Source organism: Rhinatrema bivittatum, chromosome 1, assembly GCF_901001135.1.
Source record: "Rhinatrema bivittatum chromosome 1, aRhiBiv1.1, whole genome shotgun sequence".
NCBI classification, from domain to species: domain Eukaryota; kingdom Metazoa; phylum Chordata; class Amphibia; order Gymnophiona; family Rhinatrematidae; genus Rhinatrema; species Rhinatrema bivittatum.
Window position 1 is genome coordinate 382,083,688 of NC_042615.1, and position 26,728 is coordinate 382,110,415.

The 26,728-nt window shown below is 44.7% G+C and overlaps 1 protein-coding gene across 1 annotated transcript in view; it reads right to left on the bottom strand.

The window, feature by feature from the left end:
- Positions 1-26,728, bottom strand: part of POLR2B (RNA polymerase II subunit B) — a 177,912-nt gene that overhangs the window by 22,807 nt on the left and 128,377 nt on the right. Inside the window, exons 15-20 of the mRNA XM_029600967.1 lie at positions 11,569-11,767; positions 10,972-11,140; positions 9,582-9,678; positions 3,156-3,250; positions 2,607-2,857; positions 2,403-2,492 (exon numbers count right to left, since the gene is read on the bottom strand). Coding sequence (XP_029456827.1) covers positions 2,403-2,492; positions 2,607-2,857; positions 3,156-3,250; positions 9,582-9,678; positions 10,972-11,140; positions 11,569-11,767 — 901 coding nt within the window. The remainder of the gene's footprint in view (positions 1-2,402; positions 2,493-2,606; positions 2,858-3,155; positions 3,251-9,581; positions 9,679-10,971; positions 11,141-11,568; positions 11,768-26,728) is intronic.

Sequence of the window (26,728 nt, forward strand, 5' to 3'; positions counted from 1 at the left end):
CTACCCCCCCTTCGCCTGACCCATCCCCACCCCCTCTCCCCCCCCCTAGCCATCCCTAGATCCTTGGGCCTCCTGGCCGTTATCATCTCCCCGAGTACACCTCTCTCTCTTTTGCACCTCCAGTTTCCCCTTAAATAAACTATATCCTAGTGAATACCCTCCCTCCCTCCCCATACCCTGCCCCCTGCCTATCCTCCTCCATCGCTCCCTCCCCCCGTTATCATTGATCCTTTGGTTCTCTTTGTATTCAGATTTTTGGTTCTGTTAATGTGTTATTGTTATATTGTTACATTGTATTTCCCGCCTGAGTTCTTTGTAAACCGGCATGATGTGCTTCACGAATGTCGGTAAATAAAAGCTAATAAATAAATAAATAAAAATAAATAAATAAATAAATAGTCTAATTGATTTTGTTGAGAGGATTTCCAGTAGATTTCTTGATAGTGACCTTAGATGCCTAGCAGGTTGATAGATGCAAAGGGTAGAACATAGCCAAGTAGTAGAAGGATTATGTATTAATGCATGAATCATAGTTAGAATTTTATAGTGTATTCTTGATCTGATAGGCAGCCAGTGTAGAGATTGAAGTACCAGTGATATATGGTTTTGAATGGATGTACCTGTCAATATAAGTGCAGCTGAGTTCTGAATTAATTGAAGTGTATGCAATTTAGAATCTGATAAACCTAGAAAGAGAGCGTTATAGTAATCCAATCCTGAGAAGATTAAGGCTTGAAGGACCGTTCTGAAATCTTGAGGAAATAGCAACGGACAAAGTCTTTTTAGTAAATGAATTTTAAAGAATGACCTTTTTGTAATGGATGATATATGTTGTGTCATGGATAAATCTGAATTGATAACGCCTAAATTTGTGGCATGGTTAGTTATAGGCACTGAAACTCCATTAAGCAGATGAGATGGGGGCCAATAGGAGAGTCAGAAATAGAAGTGAGATGAACCAATTCCGTTTTTGAAGTGTTCTATTTTAAACAATTGTGCATTAGCCATGTATTGATAGTATTGAAATATAGAGTAACTGTTGCTAGTGTATCAGACCAAGAATTGTTAAATGGTACAAAAAATTGAGTCTCGTCTGCATACATTTTAAACTGGACATTTAGTGACGATAAGATGTTACATAAGGGAAGTAAGTAAATATTAAACAGTAGTGGGGATAAAGAGGAGCCTTGGGGGGGACACCCGATGAAATGATGTAATGTTTGGACAAATTGTTCCCTACACTGATCTGTTGTTTACGGTTCAATAGGAAAGAAGAAAATCAGTTGAGTACCTTCTCAGTTATACCTATTGCTTGTAATCCAGATAGAAAGATTTTGTGATCTAAAGTGTCGAATGCCACTGAAATGTCCAAGATGACAATAATATAATCAGTGTAATTATCAAATCCTCAAATTAAGGAGTCAAATGAGGTAAGTAACAGGGTGTCTGTAGAGTGTCCCTTGCGGAAGCCATGTTGGCTAGGGTGTAATATATCATAATCTGTTGAAAAAAATCTGTTAATTGATAGAGTACTATTGACTCGATGAGTTTAGCTAATGAGGTTAGCGAAGCTATTGGCCTTAAGTTACTTATGTCATTATGATCTTTGGTTTTATTCTTTATTATAGGATGGATGGAGGTATATTTTAAACTATCTGGGAAGATCCCAGAGTCTAGGGACTGACTAAAGCACTGAGATAAGAACCAGCATGGGGTCCTAGTACTTTGAAGAATGAGCCTGAGCAAGGGTTTTGTGGTGAATTAGAAAAGTTTTGTTTTTGTATTACTGAAAGTACGGTACTTCTTGTAATTTGACTGAATTCTGACCAACTGGCCGTGGTTTTATTAATGAATATGGGGTAGGGCAGATGATGAAATACATTTGAAATATTATCAACTATCTTTAAAATATGACGCTATTTTGTTACACATGGGGGTGATATAACTGATTGCTTGAGCATTATCAGTGGAAGTTAGGGATCGAACAATATTAAAAAGGGTATTTGATTGCCATAGGCTTTCGCAATTTTATTGGCATAGTAGGTTTTTTTTTGCTAAATTCAATTCTTTATTATACATTCTTAAAGAGAGATGAAATGTATTTTTAGTTTCTTGGGTTTTATGCTTTTGCCAGGAACGTTCTTTCCGTCTTAGTTGAATCTTTAGACTTTGTAATGTAATTATAAGATGACATAGGAAGGGGGAAAAGAAGATAGCACCCCTCTTCCTCCCCCCCTCAAGTCCTGTGCACATGTATAAGCAGAACCTTCCACCTAAAGTGCTGTTGGATTACTGATTTACAAGGCATTTAAAATGAGATCTGACTTGCCTGCAATCTACTGTCACTGGATAACAGCTGATAAATTATCAAAAGTTTAAAAATCCAAAGGATGTTACAATACCTCTTGTCTATACTGGATACCACAGGTACCCTTCTGACCATGTCGACTGGCAAATTTATCTCCAATCTGAGGAATTCGGACTGAGCGCACCTGAAGTCACAGAATCATGGAGAAACTACATTAAAAAACTGAAAAATCATGGAACTTGTACAGCTTTATTCTGTGCCTCAAGTGGGGAAAGAGCCCAGAGTAAATAGTACTCACTCTGATTTTACAGAATTTGTATCCTTCCTGATTAAGAGTCACCATGACCTGGTCCACAATGCCCGTCTCGCTAGTGCGGAGGAAAGTGCTGCAGTCTCTCTTTGTGTAACGCCTGTTTGTGCTTTCCAGCTCATCTTCATTTTCAGGCAATGTCACTGTCTTACCAATGATGACATCATCTCCCGACACACGCACCCCAGGAGCAATCAGCCCATCATCGTCCAGCTTGTCATAGATGGCATGCCTCATCCCTGTGGCAGGACAAGGACACAGAGACCTAAGTCACCCCTAGTCTCTTCCAGACAACATTAGGGAAGTCTCAGAGCATCCACAGAAGGTGGAATGGTGGGAGCTAACTGATCTCTTGAGAAGTGCAAACAGATCGGTTTTCAGAAAATTGACAGCAAACTGCATATCTTTGGTCTATGAATTAGGTTAATTTGCATATTTTGGTTTATCCCTGAAAACTGGGCCATTTGTGCTTCTCAAGTACATTAGTTGAGGATATGGGGGTCCCAAAGCAGGCAGGAGCTTGCTGTAAAATCTTACCCTGACATGTTTCTCGCGTGGGTTTCTCAAAAACTTCCTCCTGGTCAAATCCTTTCTTGGACTCTTGCTCTTTGTAAGAACGATAGAAAACAGACCTGAAGAAAACCAAAAAGCAAATCTAACTAATTGGACTAGTCATTGCTCCAGCAGCTTAAACTAGCCTTCCTTTAGTAATGCTTGTTCATTAACAGGAGTGAGGCTCCAGTGATTTATCTACTAGCAAATAAAACTTTTGTACTATAAAATTTTGTTCTATGAGGCTCATATGAGAAAAATATTCCTGTTCATGGAAGGTTTTAAGACAGATGTTTCAAGTTCCTTTTTCAGAGACATATGCACATATGCAAGGGAGTGACAATGTTTATGCTGAGTCACGATACTGTATGCCAAGCTGTATGAGATGTGCCAGTTCATAGGATCCCCACTCTAAAAGCTTACACATTAAAGTAAGTGGGGAGTAGTGCTCTATTTAATTCTACCTATTGCTCAATGTGCGCCATTAAACTGGGGTCTGCATTATCAGTCTCCCCTACCCCACAGCTAGGCCACTGGCATCACCACTTGGTGCAGAGCAGTGTGGGGATAGGTAGACAAGAGCGACATCAGAAAAATATTTCTTCACAGAAAGAGTGGTAAATTGCATGGAATAATTCTCAAGTGGAGGACATGGACGAATAACAGAATTCAAAGAGGAAAATTGGTTATATGCTAATTTTCGTTCCTGTACCACCATGGATCAGTCCAGACTCCTGGGTTTATGCATCCCTGCCAGCAGATGGAGACAGAGAAAGTTTTACTGACACTGCTACATAATCCCTAGTGCCACCTGCAGTTCCTCAGTATCGACCTATACCCAAGAACAAAAACTTGTAAAAACAAACAACTTAAATTTAGAAAACAAAAAAAAAAAACAAAACAAAAAAAAAACAAAAAAACTTTCAACAAGTCTGTATTCCATACCATGAAAAAAATCTGTATCAAGAAAATACAGCTGAGCAGATGACTCTCCACCTCCAGAGATCAGGTGGGTTCTGAATTATCTGCGTTACTACAGGAACGAAAATTAGCAGGTAAGAACCAATTTTCGTTTCACTGTACGTACCCAGATCAGTCCTGACTCCTGGGATGTACCAAAGCTCCCTACTTAGGGTGGGACCTGGAGAGTTCTGCTTGCAAGATACTTTTGCCAAACGACCAAGACTCCAGATCCCCCACATCCAGACGATATTGCCTTGCAAAGGTATGCAGGGACTTCCAAGTCGCCGCTATACAAATTTCTTGAGGGGAAACCAACTGAGCTTCCACCCATGAGGCCACCTCAGAACGCGTAGAGTGTACCCTCAAACCTTCAGGCACCTGAAGCCCCTTGAGAATGTATGTTGACCTAAGAGCTTCCTTGAGCCACCTCGCAATGGTAGCCTTGGAAGCCTGGGTACCTTTCTTTGAACCATTCTATAAAACAAAACTATGGTCAGACTTCCTAAACTCATTTGTTACCTTGAGATATCTGGAAAAAGCCCTGCGTACATCCAAAAGCTTAAGCTCCCACATTAGGCGCGAAAGAATCCAACTCCAGAAAGGCTGGAAGTTCCACTGTTTGATTTAGATGAAATGCTGATACCACCTTCGGTAGAAAAGAGGGTACTGTCCGCAATGATACTCCTGAGTCTGAAATCTGTAGGAACAGATCATGACAAGATAAAGCCTGAACTCAGATTCTCCTAGCTGAACAAATGGCCACCAGAAAAACAACTTTTAGGGTCAAATCCTTAAGCGTCACTCTCCAAAGAGGTTCAAAAGGTGCCTCACACAAACCTCTGAGAACAAGATTAAGTTTCCAGAACAGACAAATCTTCCTCACCGGAGGGCACAAATTCTTAGCCCCTCGCAGAAATCTAATCACATCAGGATGAGAAGTCAACATGCAACCTTCCACTTTACCTCGCAGGCAAGCAACAGCTGCAACCTGACCCCTAAGAGTTGAAAGCCAGGCCCTTGACCAAACCCTCTTGAAGAAAGGATAAAACTTGAGATATCGAAGACCGTAAGGCCTGCACACCATTAACTTTCCGGACCCTCACATATAACAATGAAGTAGATGTTCGCCTAGCCTGAAGAGTAGCAATGACCGGCTCCGGATATTATCTGTGTCTCAAACACCACCTCTCAAAAGCGAAGCTGCTAGACAAAAGAAATCGGCCTAGTCTGAAAATATGGGGCCCTGACGAATAAGGCATGAAATATGACTGAAGCGCAATGGCCTGTCCACTGCAATGGCCTTGTCCACTGCCAAGTTGACCAGATCCGTGAACCATGGCAGACATGGGTCTTCGGGACTACCAACACTACTTCGCCTGGGTGTCTCTCTATCCGACACCACACCTTGCCTACCAGAGGCCAAGGAAGGAGCACATAAAGCAGAACCTCCTGAGGCCAGGATAGCACCAGAGTGTTGACTGCCTTGGCTCCTTAATCTCGTCTTCGGCTGTAAAATCTCACCACCTTCACATTGAGATGAGTCGCCATTAGATCCACATGGGGACAGCCCTACCTTTCTCGGACAGCTCCCAGTCATCCGGATCTAGAAACTGAGACTTAGAAAATCTGCTTGGACGTTTTTGATGCCTGCAATATGTGATGAGCTATGTGCTCCAAGTGTTGTTCCGCCCAAAGTATCAGCTCCTGAGCGTCCTGGGCCACCGCGCGACTCTTGGTTCCTCCCTGCCGATTGATGTAAGCTACGGCTGTCGCATTGTCTGACAATATCCTCACCGACTGACCTTGTATCAATGGCAGAAATGCAAGTAATGCTAACCGCACTGCCCTGGTCTCCAACCGATTGATAGGCCAAGACATTTCCTTGACAGATCACCTGCCCTGCAATGACCGCTGCTGACAAACTGCTCCCCATCCAGATAAACTAGCATCAGTAGTAATAATCACCCAATCCGGGACCTCCAGATAGACATCCTGAACCAGATTGGATTTCAGCAGCCACAACGACAAACTGACCCACGCAGTAAAGGGGTAAAGGAAGATGAAACTCCTCTGAAAGAGGATTTCTCTGCTCCAACAGAGTTCTCTGCAGTAGTCTCATGGCGGCAGAGGCCCACGGCACCAACTCCAGTGTCGAAGCCATGGAATCCAGAACTTGCAAGTAATCCCAGACTCTGGGTACTGGTAACTCCAAACGCCGGACCTGATTCTGCAACTTGCAAACACGCTCCTCCGTAAGAAATACCTTGCCTATCCACGTGTCAAATTGAGCTCCCAAATACTCAAGGATCTGAGATGGAACCAGGGGGCTCACCACCCTGCCCAACGATTCCAATACTTCCTATAACCTTGTGAACCGAACGGCAACAAACATCCTCTGATTTAGTCCTGATCAGCCAATTGTCCAGGTAAGGGTGCACCAGCACTCCCTCTTGCTGTAATGCTGCCGCTACCACCACCATTACACCTTGGTGAATATGCGGGGAGCCACTGCCAACCCAAAATGAAGAGCCTGAAACTGGAAATGCTGTCCCAGCACCTTAAATCACAGAAACCTCTGCTGATCCGGATGAATGGGAATGTGGAGGTATGCCTCCATCAGATCCAAGGAAGCCAGAAGCTCTTCCTTGTGCACTGCCGCAATCACTGACCTCAGGGTTTCCATCTGGAATCCTGGGACCTTCAGCACCATGTTTACCTTTCTCAGATCTAGAATCAGGCTCACCCTGAGGAACTGAAATCACTGCACCTAACACCTGCAACCTAATGTCTATTACACTGCCAGTTGCTTTTCCAACAACCCGCAAGAGGAGATGAGAAACCAGGTGCGAATGGGCCGGGCAAATTCTAAGATGTAACCTTCTCTTACTACGCAGAGGATCCATTAATCCCGAGTTATCTCAGTCCACTCCCCGTACAACCGTGCTAACCGGCCCCCTATAAAAGGAATGGTGGAATGGACCAGTCTCGCCTTACTGCGAGGATTTGGCCCCTGTAGGTCCATCCCCTGTGGAGGCTCTAAAGAGTCTCCGGCCTCTTTGAAAGGACTGCCCCCAAGATTGACCTTGGGGAGAGAAATGCTTCTGCCAAGTTGAGGCTCCTCTCACAGGACGAGACCTCCTAACATCACGAAAACGCAACAGAGACTGAAAAAAACGCTTGCCCTTAGGCTTGTTCCCCAGCTACTCGTGCACCTTCTCCTCTCCCAGATCTTTCATTAACTGTTCCAGATCCTCTCCAAACAAAAGCCATTCCTTAAAGGGCAGAGAACCAAACTGGGACTTAGACTACACATCCACTGACCAGTTACGCAGCCACAACAACCGCCTGGCTGATACCACGGACCCCATAATGCAAGGCAAAGTTTCTCACCAAATCATACAAGGCATCCACCATGTATGCCACCATCGCCTCTAAGCGCTCAGCTTTACCAGCCTCATCACCAGACTTCACCTGCCTGTCCTGAAATTGTTTACCCAGTACATGAAGCTGGAGCAGATGGCTGCCTGCAAACTCAGGGATGACACCTCAAAAATCTTCTTGAGGTGAATCTCCAGCTTCCATACCCGAACATCCTTCAAAACCGCGACCGGGATAGTCATCTTCCTTTTGACCGCAGACACCGCAGCATCCACTTTTGAAAGGGAAAACAGCTCCAGTGTCTGTTCAGGCAAAGGATAAAGCTTTGCCATTGCTATCCCCACTCTCAAGTCAGAGTCAGGAGCCCCCCACTCACGATACACCATCTTCTTTACAGACTTATGATAGAGAAAAGCCCTCGGGGGATCCCCTAAGCCGATCCAGAACTGGATCCACTCCTTCCATGTCGGAGTCTTCCTGTGGCACCTTCAGCCCAAGTTCCTCTAGAATCTGAGGAATCAAAAAGGCCTAATTCCTACCTCCAGAACAAGTGGACCACCTTGGGGTCATCCCCCTCAGAAATTGGCGCATCCTCCGGATCAGCCCCCGGAACCATGCCAGCCGCGTCCAGAACACCACCCTGGTCCAGCAAGAACAGTGACCCCAGAGCCTAAACTGGACCCAGCAAAAGTTGCACCAAGGAAGGCATCTTATCTTGGGACTGCTCAGGCCTAGAAGCCAAGCCCAGACCCACAGGAGGCCGAGACAGGGTCCCTAGCCCTGCTTACTGAGCCAAAATAAGCTTCATGAAGCAGGACAAAATCAGCCGAGAAAGGGCAAAGAGCCATCAGAAAATGCGTGGACTCAATCCTAGATGCGTGGACCCAAACTTAGGCAGATTTGAGCCAGCCCTCTCATCTGCCCCCTCCCCATGGAGCTCAAGTGGACCGGGAAAAGCCTTAGGGGAAAATTCCCCTTCTTTCTCCGTCAGCGCGGACAGCACCGAATGAGCATCCAAAATGGCTGCTGTTCCCGCACCTATGAAGGCAGAGGATCCGATGCACACTGACATCCAGCGCGCAGGAACCACCACAGTAGGAGAGTCTTCACACTTCTTCATCTGTTTCATGGCTGCCGGGAACTCAGACTGTGCCTCTCCCCCTGATATGCAAGCCACACAGAACCCTAGGTGGTTCAGATGTGCTGGTGCCACGCACCATAGTCTACTCGGTGGGAAAAAGCCCCCCTGCCAAGCCCAAAATGAAACGAGTGGGAGAGACAAAAGAAGCCCTTCTCTCTACTCCCAACGGACGGGAGACAATTGACACCCAGAGACCTCAAACCACCTGTGTCTTACCTCAGATCTGGGCCTCCTTTACTGTTTTTCTCTCTCTATTTATTTTTTTAATTTAAATAACTTTAAACAAACTGGCAAACCTCCCCTCAGGATGGAAAACAGCTGCCCAGCACAAGTGTAGCCAAATTTAAAAAGGAGAGGAAAGCTGCACTAAAAACAGCCAAAATTTAAAAAGGAGAGGCAAGCTGAGCAAAAAAGAACTAGCTGCCCTGAGCCCACAGCCATCTGAGCAGCCTCATGAAGGGGAGGGATCTGGACCACCACATTTACACCCCACAGGACAACGGAGCAAGCATACAAAAAGGTACCCGACCTCCAGGTCGTCCACCTCAACCAAACAGGGAAGGATCCATTAGGACCCAAAAACCCCTGGGAGGAAGGCTCCCAAAAATTAAAGAACTCTCCAGACTGCAGAACCTGCAGGTTTTGCACCAACCACCATCTGCTGGAGACAGGAAAATACTGAGGAACTGCAGGTGGCACCAGGGAATATGTAGCAGTGTCAGTAAAACTTCTGTCTCCATCTGCTGGCAGGGATGCAAAAACCTAGGAGTCTGGACTGTTCCAGGAACGTACAGGGAACATGGGGTAAGCATTGGGGATTTTTAGTTGTGAAGTGAAAGCTAGATATCAATTGGATTCAATGGCACTGCACCAAGAATGATACTGGGCAGATTAGATGGATCCTATGTTTCTATGTTCCCAAATCAGACCTGAAAAAGCCTCTGTCAACAGCCGAACGGTTCATGATGATGGAATCCTCCTGATTATACCCAGTGTAAGAGGCAATTGCCACAATTGAGTTGATACCTGAAACACATTTGAACAAACATTACCTGCAGACCACAATGGATAAACCTAGGGCTCTCAAGTCCAAGTTTACTTATTTACAGAACTAAGTTCTGTTCCTAAACCCACAATGAAATATTAGAAACAATCTAATGCCCTCACCCAGATACTAAAAGATAAACAAGTCAACGCTATGTAATTTTCTTTTGGCCCAGTTTCCTCCTGCGTGTTTTCAGCCTAACTAGAACCAGCATCTATTTGGGCTACTGTATCATGAGATTTCATTCAACAGCTACCTAAAGTGCCATCCATTTTTAACTTCCTCTCTCATCTATAGTCCAGTCACCACAGTGACAGCCCTTGGCCCAGCGCTCCAGGTCACAGGTCTCTTTAAAACCCTGCACACACACACACACCCACCCACGGGCCTGTGAACGCTGCCTCTCATGGATGGGGACTCAGAGGCTGGTCCTGGAAAATGAACTTGGATCTACCACACTGCCACGGAACCATTTCACTGGCCTACTACATAATTTTAAATACAGATTTTATTCTAATATCATTAAAAATTAGAAAACCTGCTTTGACAGGAAAAAATCTAGACTAGCATTAGTATCAATGCAAGAGTTAGAGACTGTTATTCAGTTAATGCTCTAACATTTTGTGGACAAATGTACAACCCACATTTCAAGAGGAAACATGTAATTGATAAAGGCTGTAAAATTAACTTTTCTGTATACGTAGGGACCTTTGATTTCAGTTATTTTATTTTTCCCAGGAATTCATCAATGTTTATAACAAAACTGTGATAAAAGGTCTTTAGGGAAAAAGTTATTTCACTGATTTTTTCCCCATTTGTGTTAGTTATAACAAGCACTGATACATTCCAGGACAAAATAAAATAATGTTTTGGTTATGACTTTCTTGTTTTCCCTTTCCTTCCTACTGCCTCTCTGTTCTACCCTCGCCCAGTTACATTCTCCCTGTTGAAATGTATTTTCCAATCTTTCAGTTATTATGTGAACCGGTATGATGTCCCCACAAATACCGGTATATAAAAGTTTCTAAATAAATAAATAAAAACTGAAAATGAAGGTCCTTATAAAAACATTACTGTACTTTTCAACAAACAAGATAAACTGAAAAAAATTTTTTCTTACTTTAAAAGCAAAATCTAGATTTTATTCTGCTTTTAAGGGCTCAACTGTCCTATAATCTAAAAACTCACAGAAATGTAAATCATTCAATGCTGTGCAACCAAAAAAGTCCGAAACTTAGTTCTTTTGGCAATTCATCTGAATGTCATAGCTTTACCTGCTGGCAACTCCCTGAAGCGCAGGTACTCCATGGAACGTGTCGTCACAAGAGGCTTCTGGGGATAATATAGCACATGGGCCAGGGTGTCCATACGAACGTGAAAGTTGGTAATATAAACCCCCATGGCCTGTTTCCCCATAGCAGATTGGTACGTGTTCCTAGGAGACTAACCGAGAGAAATAAAGCACTATCAGTACAAAATACCTGGACAGCATGTACATCTAACATAGCATGAGTTCTGGAATGTAATAAGCATTAATATGTTTTCTTAAAAGGTAATGTGCAGTGTTGGTCCTTTAACTATTGACCTGAATAAGGAGTTCATGATATTCTGTAAGTGTTCAAGCTTCTAAAGCTGGAATACATTGTTAGCATTTTGAACATGAATAACTGGGCAGACTAAATAGGCTAACATCTATGTCACCGGCAAACTAAACTGGGAGAATATATATGGCATTACAGTGAATTGCTGGCAGTTGCACAGGGCTGACCTTGTAACAGCAATAAGCATTAAACAATATTTCCAAACCTAATGACATGTAACCAACCCCCATATCTCAGCTTACAAGCAGGAAACTTTAGTGAGCTGCACACCTGGTTGTGATCTGGGAATGGAATGATGGAGGCACACACTCCCAGGATCATGGATGGATGAATCTCACAGTGTGTATAAGTCGAGCAGTAAGCAACTCCCTTTTCCTGCAAGTCATCTGGAGTCATTGCCAGCATCACAGTCTCTTCCTCTAGTGTGTCAATGTATTCCACCACACCACTGGCCACCAGATCCTGCCAACTAAACACAAACAAACCAGTTTGAAGCAGCTCTGCTGTCTGAACAGATGTTAAAACAAAGCACGGTTCATATTCTTTTATTCTGTGTATCTGTGAGCATCCTCAATTTAAGGGCCACTATACTGACTGAATACCTAAATATTTCTAGAAGGCCTCAAGTATATTTTCTACAAAAAGTTCCATGTGGAAGCCTACATTCTGGGATGCACATGTTTCCACATGTACATATGGATCCATATACATACCCCTGTCAGGATTTCTTTGGATCCTCTGCCATATAGTTAAAATTTGATGTGGAGGGGACATTAAAGGAGCAATTTTCATTTGCAAGTGGCTGAAATGTCTGCATGTACTTCTCCCCTGTAGACTCTGCACGAGTTCTCAAGGAAAGAGTATATGTGCCTTTGAAAAATATCTATAGAAAAAGCCTGCAGAAAAAAAAATCCGTGCATCTGCCACACCATGCCACAGAATAAACATGTCTGAAACTTTCCCATCTCTTAATTCAGTCATTTAAAGAAAGCTATAGGATGCCTGCCTTCAGTCTCAGCTCAACCCCTCAATCTAAAGTAAATATGGAGACACCAAATTAATACAAATTATCAGATATCCTTAGAAAAACCAGCCAAACACACCAGATTCCTAAGAACTACAGTCTCACACACACTAAGACAGACCAAGCTGTTACAGATATAATTGCAATTTTCCACAGAACAGCAAGGGAATCTACCAAACCAGAATTTAAAAAAACAGATCAAACAAACCACATCGAAAACACCTGAGTTGTCTTACCTTTTGTTTTAAGCTTTTACTTTCCTTATCAAATCAAACACAGAAAGCATCTCAGAGATCTAAGCAGCACCTACCTTCACGATCTTAGAAACTACAAAAACCTAAAACAAACTGAACACATGCAGAAGAACAATCTGAACTAGAGGAGGCTATAGATAATGCTTTCTAGGACATGTGAAAGGGACTTAAATATAAAACCAAAAATGGACTGAGCACTTCCAGCATCTATATAAAGAGATCAGACCTGAAAATCTCATACAAGATACCACACAAACCTAAGAGAAATTATACTTGGTGGAAAGGGCAAATAAAAGCAAGTTTGCTTACAATAAACAGCAGGATGAATTAGCCATGAAATGTAGGTGACATCGTCTGGTGACAATGAAAGAACTTCTCTCCTAGCTAGTAGAGCTTTTAGTTCTACTGAGCATGTGTGGAGTTCCTGTGCAAGTGTTGCCTTGTGAGCCTCCTCACTCAGTAAAGCTAATCCTAACCAGACAGTTGATTCTCCAGTGAGGAAGGTGAGTATTTAACATGGCTAATTCATTCTGCTATCTAGGGAAAATACTGTTTATGGTAAGCAAACTTGCTTTTTCCATTGACAAGCAGACAAATTAGTCATGACATTTAGAGAGTCCTAAGATGAGGGTTGCAGCAAAGCGTTTACTGAGTAAGCAACCCAGACTCCACCATGGAGTATAGATTGCTGAGAACAGGTCGCACAAAACTGCTTGTCCAGAATTAAAGGTGTGAACAGATGATCAAGTTCCAGCTTTAAAGATGTTCCCCTTGAACACTTCTCACAAATGGGCAGCAGAAGATGCCATAGTTTTTACTTGATAAGCTTTGACAATATCTGTGATTTGCAAGCCTGCTGAAGATCAGCAGTACTGAATACATCCCGCAATACCATTTGACAACCTTTACTAAGTCTGCTAGAGTCATATGAAACAGAGTTGCAAAGCTTGGTGATGTGGCTGTATTCTAATAGGATAGAGCTCTTTTGCAATCTAACTTATAAAGGATCTTCTCACCTTCATGTGCATGCAGTCATGGAAAGAAGTGAGGCAACACAATGGACTAATTGATATGGAAAGCTAAGACCATCTTCAGAAGAAACCTTGGGTAAGTAAGGAGCACCACCCTATTGTGGAAGAATTGCATGTAGGGTGGATAATTAATGAGAGTTGGGGTTTGCTGACTTTTCTAGCCGAAGTCACTGCTACCAGACAAATTATTTTCCAGGTCAAGAACTCAAGAGAAGCCGTATCTAAAGGTTCAAAAGGTGGCTTCATTGAGAAAGGACAACATTCAAGTCCCATGGGACCGAATATTTTTGCACATAAGTTTTCCAATGCCATAAAAACTTTCATAAACCTCAATGGCAGTGAATGAGTAGAAATGGGTTTCTCATCAATAGTAACATGGTAAACCACACTATGAACGTGGCAAGGCCAGAATCAGAAGGGAAGAGCAAGTAAAATTAACAAATGCTTGGGCTTGCAAGAACCAAGGTGTTCTAATAAAACTACCTGGAATACCTTTTCCATTTAAAGGCCTGGCAGCACGTTTGCCGGCACGAACCCTGGTCGCTGACTTCGCCGATGCTGAAGAGGACCCCTCCCCGCCGGGCAAACAATGAGAACAAACACCTTCATGGGAGAGCCGCGAAGCAGGCTCCCCACATGCCACACAGAAGGAAGATCATGGCATAGCAACAGAGGTAGAGGGGAATTGAGGAACTGCCACTGAAAACAGCAAACCCCTGCTGTGCCTGGCTGCAAGTGGGGGAAGAAGAAAATAGCCATGCACTCCGCTCCTTCCCCTGAAGGCTGCTAGCTTTCTGCTATATTTAGTCAGGTTTTTTGTTGGGGGGTTTTTTTTTTTTGTTTTTTTTTAAAGGTACAGAGGAATATTGGCTTCTCTGTCAGCAATGGACCCGAGGCATGTGACATCTCAGCGTCTCAACGGGGGAGGGACTGGACGCCAGTATCACCCCAGAACCAGGCAATGGGTCACCGGGAAAGGGTCCTAGGCTGAAGAAATCAAGGGGAAAACCCTCCTAGGACCTGCTTGAAATTTTATTTGTCAAATACTTGCTTGATCCTGAAGAAATATAGAAAGAGGAAAGGAAGAACTTCCTCAAAGAATGAAATTGGCTAAAAAAATACTGGGAACCGCAGGTTCTGCCACCTTCATCTGCTGGAGACAGAGAAATACTGAAGGGAGGCAGGGGGAGCACTGTCCTGATACAGGACACCCTTCAAGTTTTTCTCTGTCTCCATCTGCTGGAAAGGAGGCTCAACCCACTGTCTGGACTGATCTGGGTACATACAGGGAAATCGTGTACAACCCCGAAGCCAGCAAACTGTTTTGGCAGTCTCTACATATCGCATACTGCTTCCCATGCCTAGAGGGAGGCAACCATGTCCCAGCGCTGTGCAGCAAACAGATTGCAGACTTTTGTAGACTCATCTTTCTCCCTCTCTGCAGCCAAAAAACGCTCCAACAGCCCATACCACAGGCAGAAGCATTGCTGGTTCTTCCTTCCACATAGAGAGGTAATGTTTGCAATAAGAACATAAGAAATTGCCATGCTGGGTCAGACCAAGAGTCCATCAAACCCAGCATCCTGTTTCCAACAGAGGCCAAACCAGGCCACAAGAACCTGTGCAATTACCCAAACACTAAGAAGATCCCAAGCTACTGATGCAATTAATAGCAGTGGCTATTCCCTAAGTAAACTTGATTAATAGCAGTTAATGGACTTCTCCTCCAAGAACTTATCCAAACCTTTTTTGAACCCAGCTATACTAACTGCACTAACCACATCCTCTGGCAACAAATTCCAGAGCTATTTTTTATTTTAAACTTCAAAGAGACAGAGCCTCAGGCTTAAACAAAGTACACTATAAATAAGAAAGAGGTGCTTCCCCTTTCAGAGTCTTCAGCACTGCATCAGGAAGACCAGCCAGAGAGGGGAAGCAAGGATAGGGAATGAGGTGGCCAGCACCAATGGCTATCAAACCCCACTTCAAGGATGGGAGAAATCCTTGCTCCTACTGCACCAGGGGAATGGTCCCAATGCAACTGCAGGTTTTGCATTGCCACTATCTTGCTAAAGACAGAATACTGGACGACTGCAGGAGGTGCACTGTCTTATGTATCAACAGTGCTGAAGGCTGATACATCGCTGATGTGCCATGAGCTAATGGTGTCTATGCACCGCACTTCAAGGATTTATGTTCCCTTGACATAAGCTCCGACAGCCCTAGACAGTGATGTCACTTTTTTCTTGATGTAGGGCGGTTTGCACTACTCGAACCTGTGGCTTTGGCATAGCAGTTTAGCTGATTGCGTTTCAGCCCAAAGAATAGATAACAGCTTGTACCCATCTCTAAGGAACAATACCGTGCCATTGATGCAGTTTTTGAATCCACTCACAGTAGGTTTCTATTTGCTGGACATGCTGAGGAAACAGTGCTCTCTTTTTTTTTTTTTTTTAGCACTGAAAAGTACTTTTGTGGGTGCTGCAGAGGCAGAGAGGCAATTTAAGAGTAACAGACTGAAGAAAAAATAGTAACAAGTTGAGAAATCTGAGAATAAATGACTGGAAAGACTAAGCATGTGTCTTTGCTATGCTTGGACAAAAAATGCCTAAGGCAACTTCCACACATGCTTAGTAGAGCTAAAAGCTCTACTAGCAAGGAGAAACAAGTCCATTAGGTGCCACCGGATGACATCACCCACGTCATGGCTAATTCAGATTGCTTATCGACGGAAAAGATTATCAAACATTCCTTGATACCTCCATAATACAGGAAATCCAAGAATGCCTTTCAGACACTTAAACCCGTTAAAGCAAGTATCCTTAATAGGATACTAAATGAAGTAGCAAATGTTGCTTACCTGTAACAGGTGTTCTCACAGGACAGCAGGATGTAGGTCAGGGGTCAGGAACCTTTTTGGCTGAGAGAGCCATAAACGCCACATATTTTAAAATGTAATTCCATGAGAGCCATACAATATGTTTAAAACTAAGTACAAGTAAATGTGTGCATTTTATGTAAGATCATACTTTTAAAGTACAATAAGTCTCTGAAAATATTACACCAGGCCTTAAGACACCAATACATCTCCTATTAGGAAAACGGACCAAGTCAGGCTGCTATAGAGTCCTACACAGAAACTACACGCCAGCAGAAAACCTCACCTGAATCACATGCTGTCCCTCACCTAACATAGAATAAAGAGACCAAAACGCATAACAAGAAGCATGCAGAAAAAACTGAATTGGAAACTGCAACAACGCAGAGTCTCTGTATGCAGTGTAACAAAGGAAAAAAGAAACATCACCCATCCTTATAAAACAAATCAAGAAATATAAAATCATCAGCAGTAAAACTGTACTAACAAAAAGAACATATTTCAAAACAGCTGATGAGTGGAATATCCAATAATTAAAAACTCATATAAAACATTTCTAGATACCAACAAAATATTTCAAAATAGCAGACACAAAGACCCAGTAATGAAAAATAAGGATACAAATATTTTTTTGCTCTGCATACCTGGGAACGTTTGATATCCAGGTGTCCCGAGATTGTTCTGAATTAGCAGGAGGTGGGGTGGTTTGCTTGGAACTTTCTCCTCTCTCAGTCACATACCAGCGCTCTCTCTCACACTGGCTCTCAATGACACACCTGTACACACATGCTCTCAGTACTCACATATACACATGTTTTTTTCTCTCACTTATATAGGCTCTTAATTACACATTTACACACATGCTGTCTATCTTTTCACGCTTACACACACACACACAGGCTTTCAATCACATAAATACATGCTGTCTTTTTCTCTAACACACAGACTCTCATTCACATGCTTACAAACATGTCCTCTCTTTCTCTCATTTACACACAGGCTCTCAATCACATACTCACATGCTCCATCACCTAAACCAGCTCTCAATCACACACAGACACACATGATCTCTCTCTTACTTATACACACAGGCTCTTAATCATACATACACATGATTTCTCTCACACACAAAGGATCTCAATCATACACACATACTCTTTCACACAAACAGGTTTTCAATCACAAACTTTCACATACAGGTTTCCAATGGTAAACTTACATTCATGCTCTCTCTCACTGGCAGGCTCTCAATCACAGACATACTCTCTTTCACATGTACAGGCTCTCAATCATTCACATACATGCAATCTCTCACTCTCTCACACACACACACACACAGCCCCCCCCCCCCCCCCGCGGCCCGGAAGAGGAAGTGGAGAGTATCGGGTGCCTGCGCGGCAAGAAGAGGCCACGCTGGTGCGCTCGGCATCGGCCCGAAGAAAAGAAGACTGCAGCGCGGCTCGGAGGAAAATGAAGAGCTTCAACCGCGGCCGATGGGACTCCGCGGGGGCTGAAAATGAAGAGGTTAGCGTTGGGAGGAGGCTGCTGCTGCCGCACGTTCCCGGGGTGGGGGAGAGAGGGAGTGAATGAGCGAGCAGCTCGCTCAGATAGATTGGACAGGAAAGGGGGTCAAGGGACTGAGAAGAGCACCATGACGTGAACCTTTTCCATTTGTAAGAGTAAGATTTTCTCGTGGAAGGCTTCCGTGAAGCAATCAAGACATGGGAAACTGGTTCAGAAAGGTTAAGTGGTTGGAGGATTAACCTTTCAACATCCATGCCGTCAGAGATAAAGCGTGAAGTTTGGGATGGCGTAGGCTTCCGTCGTTCTGAGTGATCAGAAGCGGGTTTTTTCCCAAGGGAATGTGCCTGCGGATGGAGAGATCCTGCAGTATTGGAACCCACACTTGGCGTGGCCAGTGAGGTGCTATCAGGATCATGGTTCCTTTGTCCTGATGTAACTTCACGAGAGTCTTCGAGAGAAGAGGAAGTGGAGGGAATGCATAGAGCAGACCAGTTGTCCACGAGAGGGAGCATGCGTCTCTTGGTCGAGAGAGTTTGCTGCGAATGAGAGAGCAGTAGTTTTCCACTTTGCGGTTTTGTGGGGACACAAAGAGGTCTATTCGAGGATATCCCCATTGTTGAAAAATGAAGTTAGCTACCAAGGGGTTGAGAGACCACTCGTGTGGTTGAAAGACGCGACTCAGCTTATCTGCCAGCACATTGTCCACTCCCAGTAAGTGGCCTTGAGGTACATCGAATGGGAGAGAGCTTCCGCCCAAATCTGTGCAGCTTCCTGACACAGAAGGAAGGAGCCTGTACTTCCCTGCTTGTTGATGTACGACATGACCACCTGGCTGACCGCCTGAATCAGGATGACCTGATTTGAGAGGCAATCCTGAAAAGCCCTGAGAGCATATCTGATTGCTCAAAGTTCCAGGAAATTTATTTGGTGTTTGGCTTCCTCTGGAGACAAAAAGCCTTGTGTCTGCAGATCTGCTACGTGGGCTCCCCACCCGAGGTTAGAAGCGTCGGTGGTGAGAATGATTTGAGGATTTGGAACCTGGAAGGGCAATCCCTGGAGGAGATTGGTCTGATTTTTCCACCATGCAAGAGACAGACGGAGTGAGTCGGTGATGTGGACAATGGCCGACAGAGGCTGAATAGCTTGAGTCCATTGAGACCTCAGAGTCCAATGCATGAGTCTCATGGCCAAGCGGGCCATTGGTGTGACATGGACTGAGGACGCCATGTGTCCCAGGAGGACGAGAAATTGGCATGCAGTCGCAGAGTGCTGAGACTGCAGCTGGTGAGCAAGAGATACAAGAGTCAGTGCTCGTTGTCGAGGCAGGAAAGCCTTTGCTTGTAAGGTGTCCAAGTCTGCCCCAATGAAGGACAAGGTTTGAGATGGGACTAAGTAGGATTTGTCGTAATTGACTAGAAATCCTAACGAAATTAGAGTGTGTAAGGTTAGATTGAGGGACGAGAGAGCAGCTTGCTGAGTGGGAGCCCTGATTAACCAGTCGTCCAGATAGGGGTAGACGTGAACACCTTGTGTCCTGAAGAAGGCTGCGACGACTACGAAGCATTTTGTAAAGACTCGTGGTGCAGATGTTAGGCCGAATGGAAGCACTCGGTATTGATAGTGCTTGGGGCCTACTAGGAACCTCAGGTACTTGTGATGAGCTGGACTTATCGCAATATGGGTGTATGCGTCCTGGAGGTCCAGAGAGCAGAGCCAATCTCCTCTTGGTAGAAGCGATCCCAAGGTGACCATCTTGAACTTTTCTCGCTGGTGGTACTTTTTGAGGGCCCGGAGGTCCAGAATAGGACGGACGCCTCCCGATTTTTTTGGGGATTAGGAAGTACCGGGAATAGAACCCTAGGCCTTGCTGAGAGTATGGAACGGGTTCTATTGCTCTTGATAGAGAAGAATGTTCGGATGTTCTCCACGTCTGTAGAGGTGGGGAGTCCGGTGGCAGGGCGAGAAAGTTCAGATGGTAACCCTGAGCAATGATTGCCAATACCCATTGGTCGGATGTGATTGAGTGCCACATGTTGAGGAAGTGGCACAATCGACCTCCCACTGGTATGTGCGACAGAGGAATTTGGCTGCTGCTCTCTAGGTGGAAGTCAAAAACCTGAAGCAGGTCCTGGATAAGGAGCTGCTTGTGGTTTTTGTTTACGGGCTTGACGAGACTGCAGTTTTTGATAAGGTCTCCTAGCACGGGATTTGGTTGGTGGCAGGTAAGACTTCTTCGGGCGGAAGAATGACTTCTTAAAGTCCTTTCTGAAGGGCTGTTTTGAGGAGAAGTCGGAAGGCATCGAAGAGAGCTGTCTTAGGGTCTCATGATGGTCCTTTAATTCTGCTGTCCATTGAATCTGTTCGCCAAACAGATTATCTCCGACACAAGGCAGGTCAGATAACCGGTCTTGCACTTCTGGGCGAAGATCAGAAGGCTTGAGCCAGGCCCACCGTCTCGCCGAAATAGCAGCTGCAGACACTCTGGTAGAAGTGTCAAAAATGTCATAAAATGTTCTAATCTCATGCTTGCCTGCCTCAAAACTCGTTTACTAGAGTTTGTAATTGTTCTTGAAATTGCTGAGGCAGGGAGTCTGAGAAGTCCTGTATCTGCGTAAAAATGATCCTGTTATATTGGGTCATATAAAGCTTATAAGGGGCAATTCGGGAGATGAGCATGGCCCCTTGGAATACTCGGCAACCAATGTTATCTAGGAACTTCTGTTCCTTTCCAGAAGGAACAGACGAGTGAGGCTTTGACCTCTTTGCCCTCTTTTGTGCAGACTCTACCATGACCGAGTGGTGATCAAGCTGTGATTTTTGAAAACCTGGGGCTGACTGCACCAAATAGGTAGTGTCAGCTTTCCTGTGCACTGGAGCAATTGATCCAGGATGTTCCCAGTTCTTCTTGAGAAGATTGAGAAGGACCTGATGGATGGGAATAGAGGTGACTACCTTGGGGGCATCCAGGAATTGGAGCAACTCCATCATCTGGTGCCTACCATCCTGTTCCATCTGTAACTGAAAGGGAACCAATTCAGACATTTCCTTCACAAAGTTTATAAAGGAGAGGTCCTCTGGAGGAGAACCCTTCCTACTCTCAGTGGATGAAGGTGGTGAAGGTCTGTTGGGGTATCATCAGCCCAGGCGGTATAAGGATCAGCACCCGTCCCTCTAGGAACTAGTTGGGGACAGGGTGGTTGGATACCTGAAGGTCCCGGTCTAGGCTCCGAGGGAATCGGAGGAATTACCCGAGGCACCGATTGCATCAATAGCACCAGAGCAGGCATCGAGGGCATCGATTGTTGACTCTGTGGTGCCAGACGTATCGGCACCGATGGATGGGTCTGTGGCGAGGGACGTAATGGCATCGATGGCTGAGGCAGAACTCTCGATGGAGGGATGCGGAACGGTGTTTCTCCTCCCGATGATGCTGTCAGTGGGGAGGGCATCGGAGCCATCGGAGACCCGGGATCCATCGGTGGAAAAGCGGCCATAAGCGCTTCCATCCTGGATAGCAGGAGTGCCAGCGCTGCCGGAATCAGGTCGATGATCGGTTCCACAGGCAGTGCCGGTGTCGGAGGAACCTGAAGATGTTGCATCGCCTTGTCAATGGTCTCCTGAACCATCCGGTCCAGTTCTTCTCGGAGATCTGGAGCAAGCAGACCCGGCTCCAGAACAGAAGGAGGCGGCAGAGGCATAGCCGGAGGGACCACCGTTAAAGGCGGAGTCGCGGTTCCCGATCCCCGATCGGATGAGGGTTGCCTTGGTGACCCGGTCGCAGGAATGGTCAGTGCCTTTCCTGGACAGGGTTTCTTCGACAGCGGCTCGGACGATGGTGAGGTCGATGATTTTGCTCCCTCGATGGTCCGAGTCTTGTGGTGTTGATGGCAATGTTTCTCCTTGCGATCCCCTCAATCCTGAGGGGGAGTAGAGGGTGTCTATGGCCGAGAAGTTGTCGATTGCCAGTCGGTCACCGGTTGGTGGTCGATGCTGGCACAAAATTGACGGTGCTGGTTCTGACGATGTCGATGCAATGGATGGAGTCGGGGTTTGAGCACGAAAGAGGAGTTCCATCTTCTCCATTCTGGCCTTGCGACCCTTCGGTGTCATTAGGGCACATTTGGTGCAGGTCAAGACATCGTGCTCGCGTCCCAGACACATTACACAGACTTTGAGGATCTGTGATAGACATGGTGCGGGTACAGTCTGGGCACCGACGAAACCCCGACGCCATGGCCATAAAAAAAATCAAGCCGCGGTATGGTCGACGGCCAGTAGGCCGCGAAGGCCAAACTTGACGGTAATCAACGGGAAACGGGTAAAAACTTACCGGAGTACCGCGGACTGAGAAAAGTTAGAGGAGGGACCCCTCTGGGGCAATTTAACTTTTAGTAATTCCGTGAGGTAAATTCCTGTCAGGAATCTCTTTACCGCGAGGCTACTGCTGCGCGGAAAAAAGAAGACTGAAGGGGGACCCCTGCTGGCTGCAGGGTTAGTGCCATGCTGGGCATGCCCAGTAGGGGCCAGTCAAAGTTCTGGAAACTTTGACAGAAGTTTTCCGTGATTGGGCTCCATCCTGATTATGTCACCCATATGTGAGGATTACCATCCTGCTTGTCCTGTGAGAAACTCAAATACAGCAATGGACAAATACAGGACGCACAACTAAAACTACTTAACCAGATTCTAAATTCTGGTCACTTCCCTAAGACCTGGTCAGAGGGGTAATTACAGCAATCTATAAAAAAGGAGATTCCACTAATCCAAATAAACTATACAGGGATCTCTTTCAACAATAATATTAGCAAAATGTCTGTAATGTCCTCAACAAATGAATACTAAAATTCCTAAAGAGAAGTCTACACAGAAGTCAGATTAGGTTCCTCCCAAAATATAGAACCAGTGACCACATCTTTACTTTACAAACGATAAACAAACACGAAAGGAACACCTTCTCTGGGAGAATATTTGCATGTTTTATTAATTTTACAGAAGTCTTAAAACTATATGGCACCCTAGCCTAAATCTTAAACTACTACAAATTGGAACTGGGGAAAAATTATGGTTATAATTAAATTTGTACATTCATCCATCAGCTGTAAGGTAAAAATAAACATGCAGACAGATAGCTTCAAACAGGAGTGAGGAGTGAGATGTGACCTGAGTCCCACCAACATCCACATCAATGACCTCCCTTCAGTACTAGAGAGCTACTCAGCTCCAGGACTCAAACTAAATGACTCAGAAGTCAAATGCCTGCTATATACTGATGATTTGGTCATTCTCTTCCCATTGCAGAAGATCTACAGACAATCTAACCTGCTAGAGACCTATTGCAAATCATGGACCCTACAAGTAAACCTGGAGAAAAAAGTTATGATGTTCCTAAAAAGGCCAAAAATTCTCCAACACAAATTCAAATTTTTCCTAAATAAACAAGCAGTTGAACATATCCTAGACCCGTGATTCCCAACCTTTTTTGGGTCATGGCACAACCAACACAGGGTTCATTTCATTGTGGCACACCATTTTCACAATCATCATCTTCTCTTCCTTGTCAGCCCAGCTCTGGCATCATCACCTTCCCTCTCTCTCTATCCCTTGCTATCATCACTCTCCCTTTCCTTTTCCCCCACCCTGGCACCACCACCTTTCTCTTCCTTCAGCCCCCTAGCATCATCATCACTTTATGCACCCTTCCCTCTTCCCCACCACCCTGGCATCAAGATCTTCTTTTTCCTCTCCCTTCACAACCCCTGACATCCTTTCCTTCTCCCCCCCCCCCCCCCATATCCCTCCTTCACCATTATTCATCATCACCTTCTCTTCTCTTTCTCCTGACATCACCTTGTTTCCTTCCCTCTCTCTCCATCCACTGGCATTATCACCACTTTCTTCTTTCTCCCTCCATGCCATGGCAACATCTTCTCTTCCACCTCCCCTGTTATTACCACTTTCCCTCTATCCCAACCCCTCTCCCTCCACCCACCTAACATCAGCACCACTTTCTCTTCCCTTCCCCTCCACCCTTCGGGCATCACCTTCCCTTCCCTCTCCCCTGGCATTATCAACTTCTTCCATTCTCTCCCTCTAACCCTGGCATCACCTTCTCCCTCCTCTCCCTGGAATTATCCCCACTTTCTCTTCCCTTCCCTCCACCTCTCTGGCACCATCTTACTCTTCCCTCTCCTCTGACATTATCATCTTCCCTTCTCTCTCCTTCTACTCCTCTGGTATATCACCACCTTCCTTGTCCAGCCACCCAGCACCTCTGTTACCTTCCCTCTTTCCCACCTGCCATCTTCCCTCCCTGGCATCATCACCTTCCCTTCCCTCTCCCCTACACCTCTTGGCACATTTAGCTGTTTCTCTCCTCCCCCCCTGAAGCCAGCACAAGTCAGAGCAGCACTACCTACTGCTGCTTCTTCCTTTTCTGCTGGCTTCCCTCTGCAATAGTAACAGCAGGAGACCAGGTAGCTTGCAAGAGAGCTAAGCAGCAGCAGATAAGCGCTGCTCTCTGACGCCCTCTGCTGGCAGGAGGACATCCTGCAGGCCAGGAAAGGAGAAAGACAGAAGACTGCTGGCACCTTTGTCCTTCTTGCCCGGCTCTTCTCATGGCACACCTGCAGGTCAGTAATGGTACACCAGTGTGCTGCGGCACACTGATTTAGAAACGCTGCCCTAGACTTTACATACCTTGGTTTGAGATTAAGTGCATTTGAGAGTTTTAAATTGGCGATAAAGATATTATAAAGCTCTAAGAGCTCTATATACAACAAAAACATCTAGACAAATACACCACCACCCCCAGCCAATAACACTATTATTAAAATTATTTGATAGCATCATTCAACCGCTCCTCATATAGGAATGAGGTCTGGAATCTAATATTAACTCCAAATAACACAGAATAGGACAGAACCCCAAGAGAAATCATACACCTCCAGTTCTGCAAACATACTCCATGACCACAGAAACATCCCAAATAATGGGTCCAGAACAGAATTAGGATGCTTCCCTTTACTATTCATCATACAAAAAAAACCCCCAAAAACCCAATCAACCACACACACACACTCAAATTCTGGTAACACCTCAATAATAGTGAAACAAACTGCCTCCACTACCAGGCACTCAGTGAAATAACAAAATTTGGGGGGGGAGGGGGGGAGACATCAGTATCTATGTACCAAATCTTCCATAAAATTCAGCACTAATACCAAACTACAAGCAAGCCTACAAAAAGGCAGCAATGCAAATATTGCAACATGCCCTAGAACGCCAATGCATCTCCTACTGGGGATGCAAATTGGAAAACAGAACAAGCTGGATGGCTACAGATCCATACACACTAGCAGAATACCTCACCTCAGTCAAATTAAAAAAACAGCCAGACCCTAACCAAATACAGAATAAGTGATCATAGACTAGAAACAGAAAGACGAAGACAAAAGTTGAACTGGAAACCCCAAGAAGTCAGACTGTGTATTCCAAGCAACACTGGAGAAGTAGAAACAGAAATGATTTCCTCCTGGTGCTGTACAAAATACAAAGATCAGAGACATATTTTCCAAAGCTGAGAGAAAAATCAAGACTTTAAAGATTGAGCAGGAAAAACACTGCATAATCCTAGGGAAAAGAGGAAAAACAGCAGCTACAGAAGCAAATATGTTGTACTCTGTCACTAGGCCAGAAATGAAACCTAACCAGGGACAATATGGATCAGCACCAAAACCTGAGTTTTATCCCTGTTGTATTTTCTGTAACCTGTAATTTTCCTTTACTGTTTTGTAATTTTGTTTTCTTCCTCTTATTTTAATTTTATATATATATATATATATATATATATATATACACATACATACACATATATATACACACACACACACATATATATACACACACACACATATATATATATATATATATATATATATATATATACACATACATACACACACACGCACACACACATACATACACACACACACACACTACTTTGACAACATCTGTAAAATTGTCGTGCCAATGAATTCATCTGAATGTGACTCTGCTCCTGCTCCAGTCCTTCCCCTCTGTAAACAGCCTGCAGGGAACAGGAAGGGTGGGGGTGAGGCTTGTGAGGCTGAGTCTAGCAAATGAGAGGCACTCTTCCCTAATCCAGCCCCTTTCCTTCAAGTTGTTTCTACCATCCCTTCCTCCTGTCGGAAGGGAACAGGAGAGAAGGGCTAAGTTGGAGAGGACAGAAAATGGAGTTTTCAGCCCTCAAAGTTCTCTTAAATCAGCCGAAAAGACGGAGTGGAGGAGAGATTACAGCAGCAGGCTGTGAAGTCAGGGTTCAAATCCTGCTGTCATGTCACTTTACCCTCCATTGCCTCAGCTATAAACTTAAATTGTAAGCCCTCTGGTGACAGGGAAATACTCATAGCACCTGAATGTAATCTGCTTTGAAGTGCCAGAAAGGCGGAATATAAACCAAATAAATAATTCCTGGATAGCGTGATGCCTCTTCAGAAGAATTTCATCTTTACACAAAAGTTCTTGCATCTGCATAAGTGACCAATCATACACCCACCTACACAAGATCTGGATGTGTTTTGGAAGTCTACAGTACTGCTGACAAGTTTCAGATGTGTCATTCAACCCCTACGTGCACATAACTTTCTATGTAATTAACAACATGACAAACTGCTGATGTTGAGGGCATTTTTAGCATCCA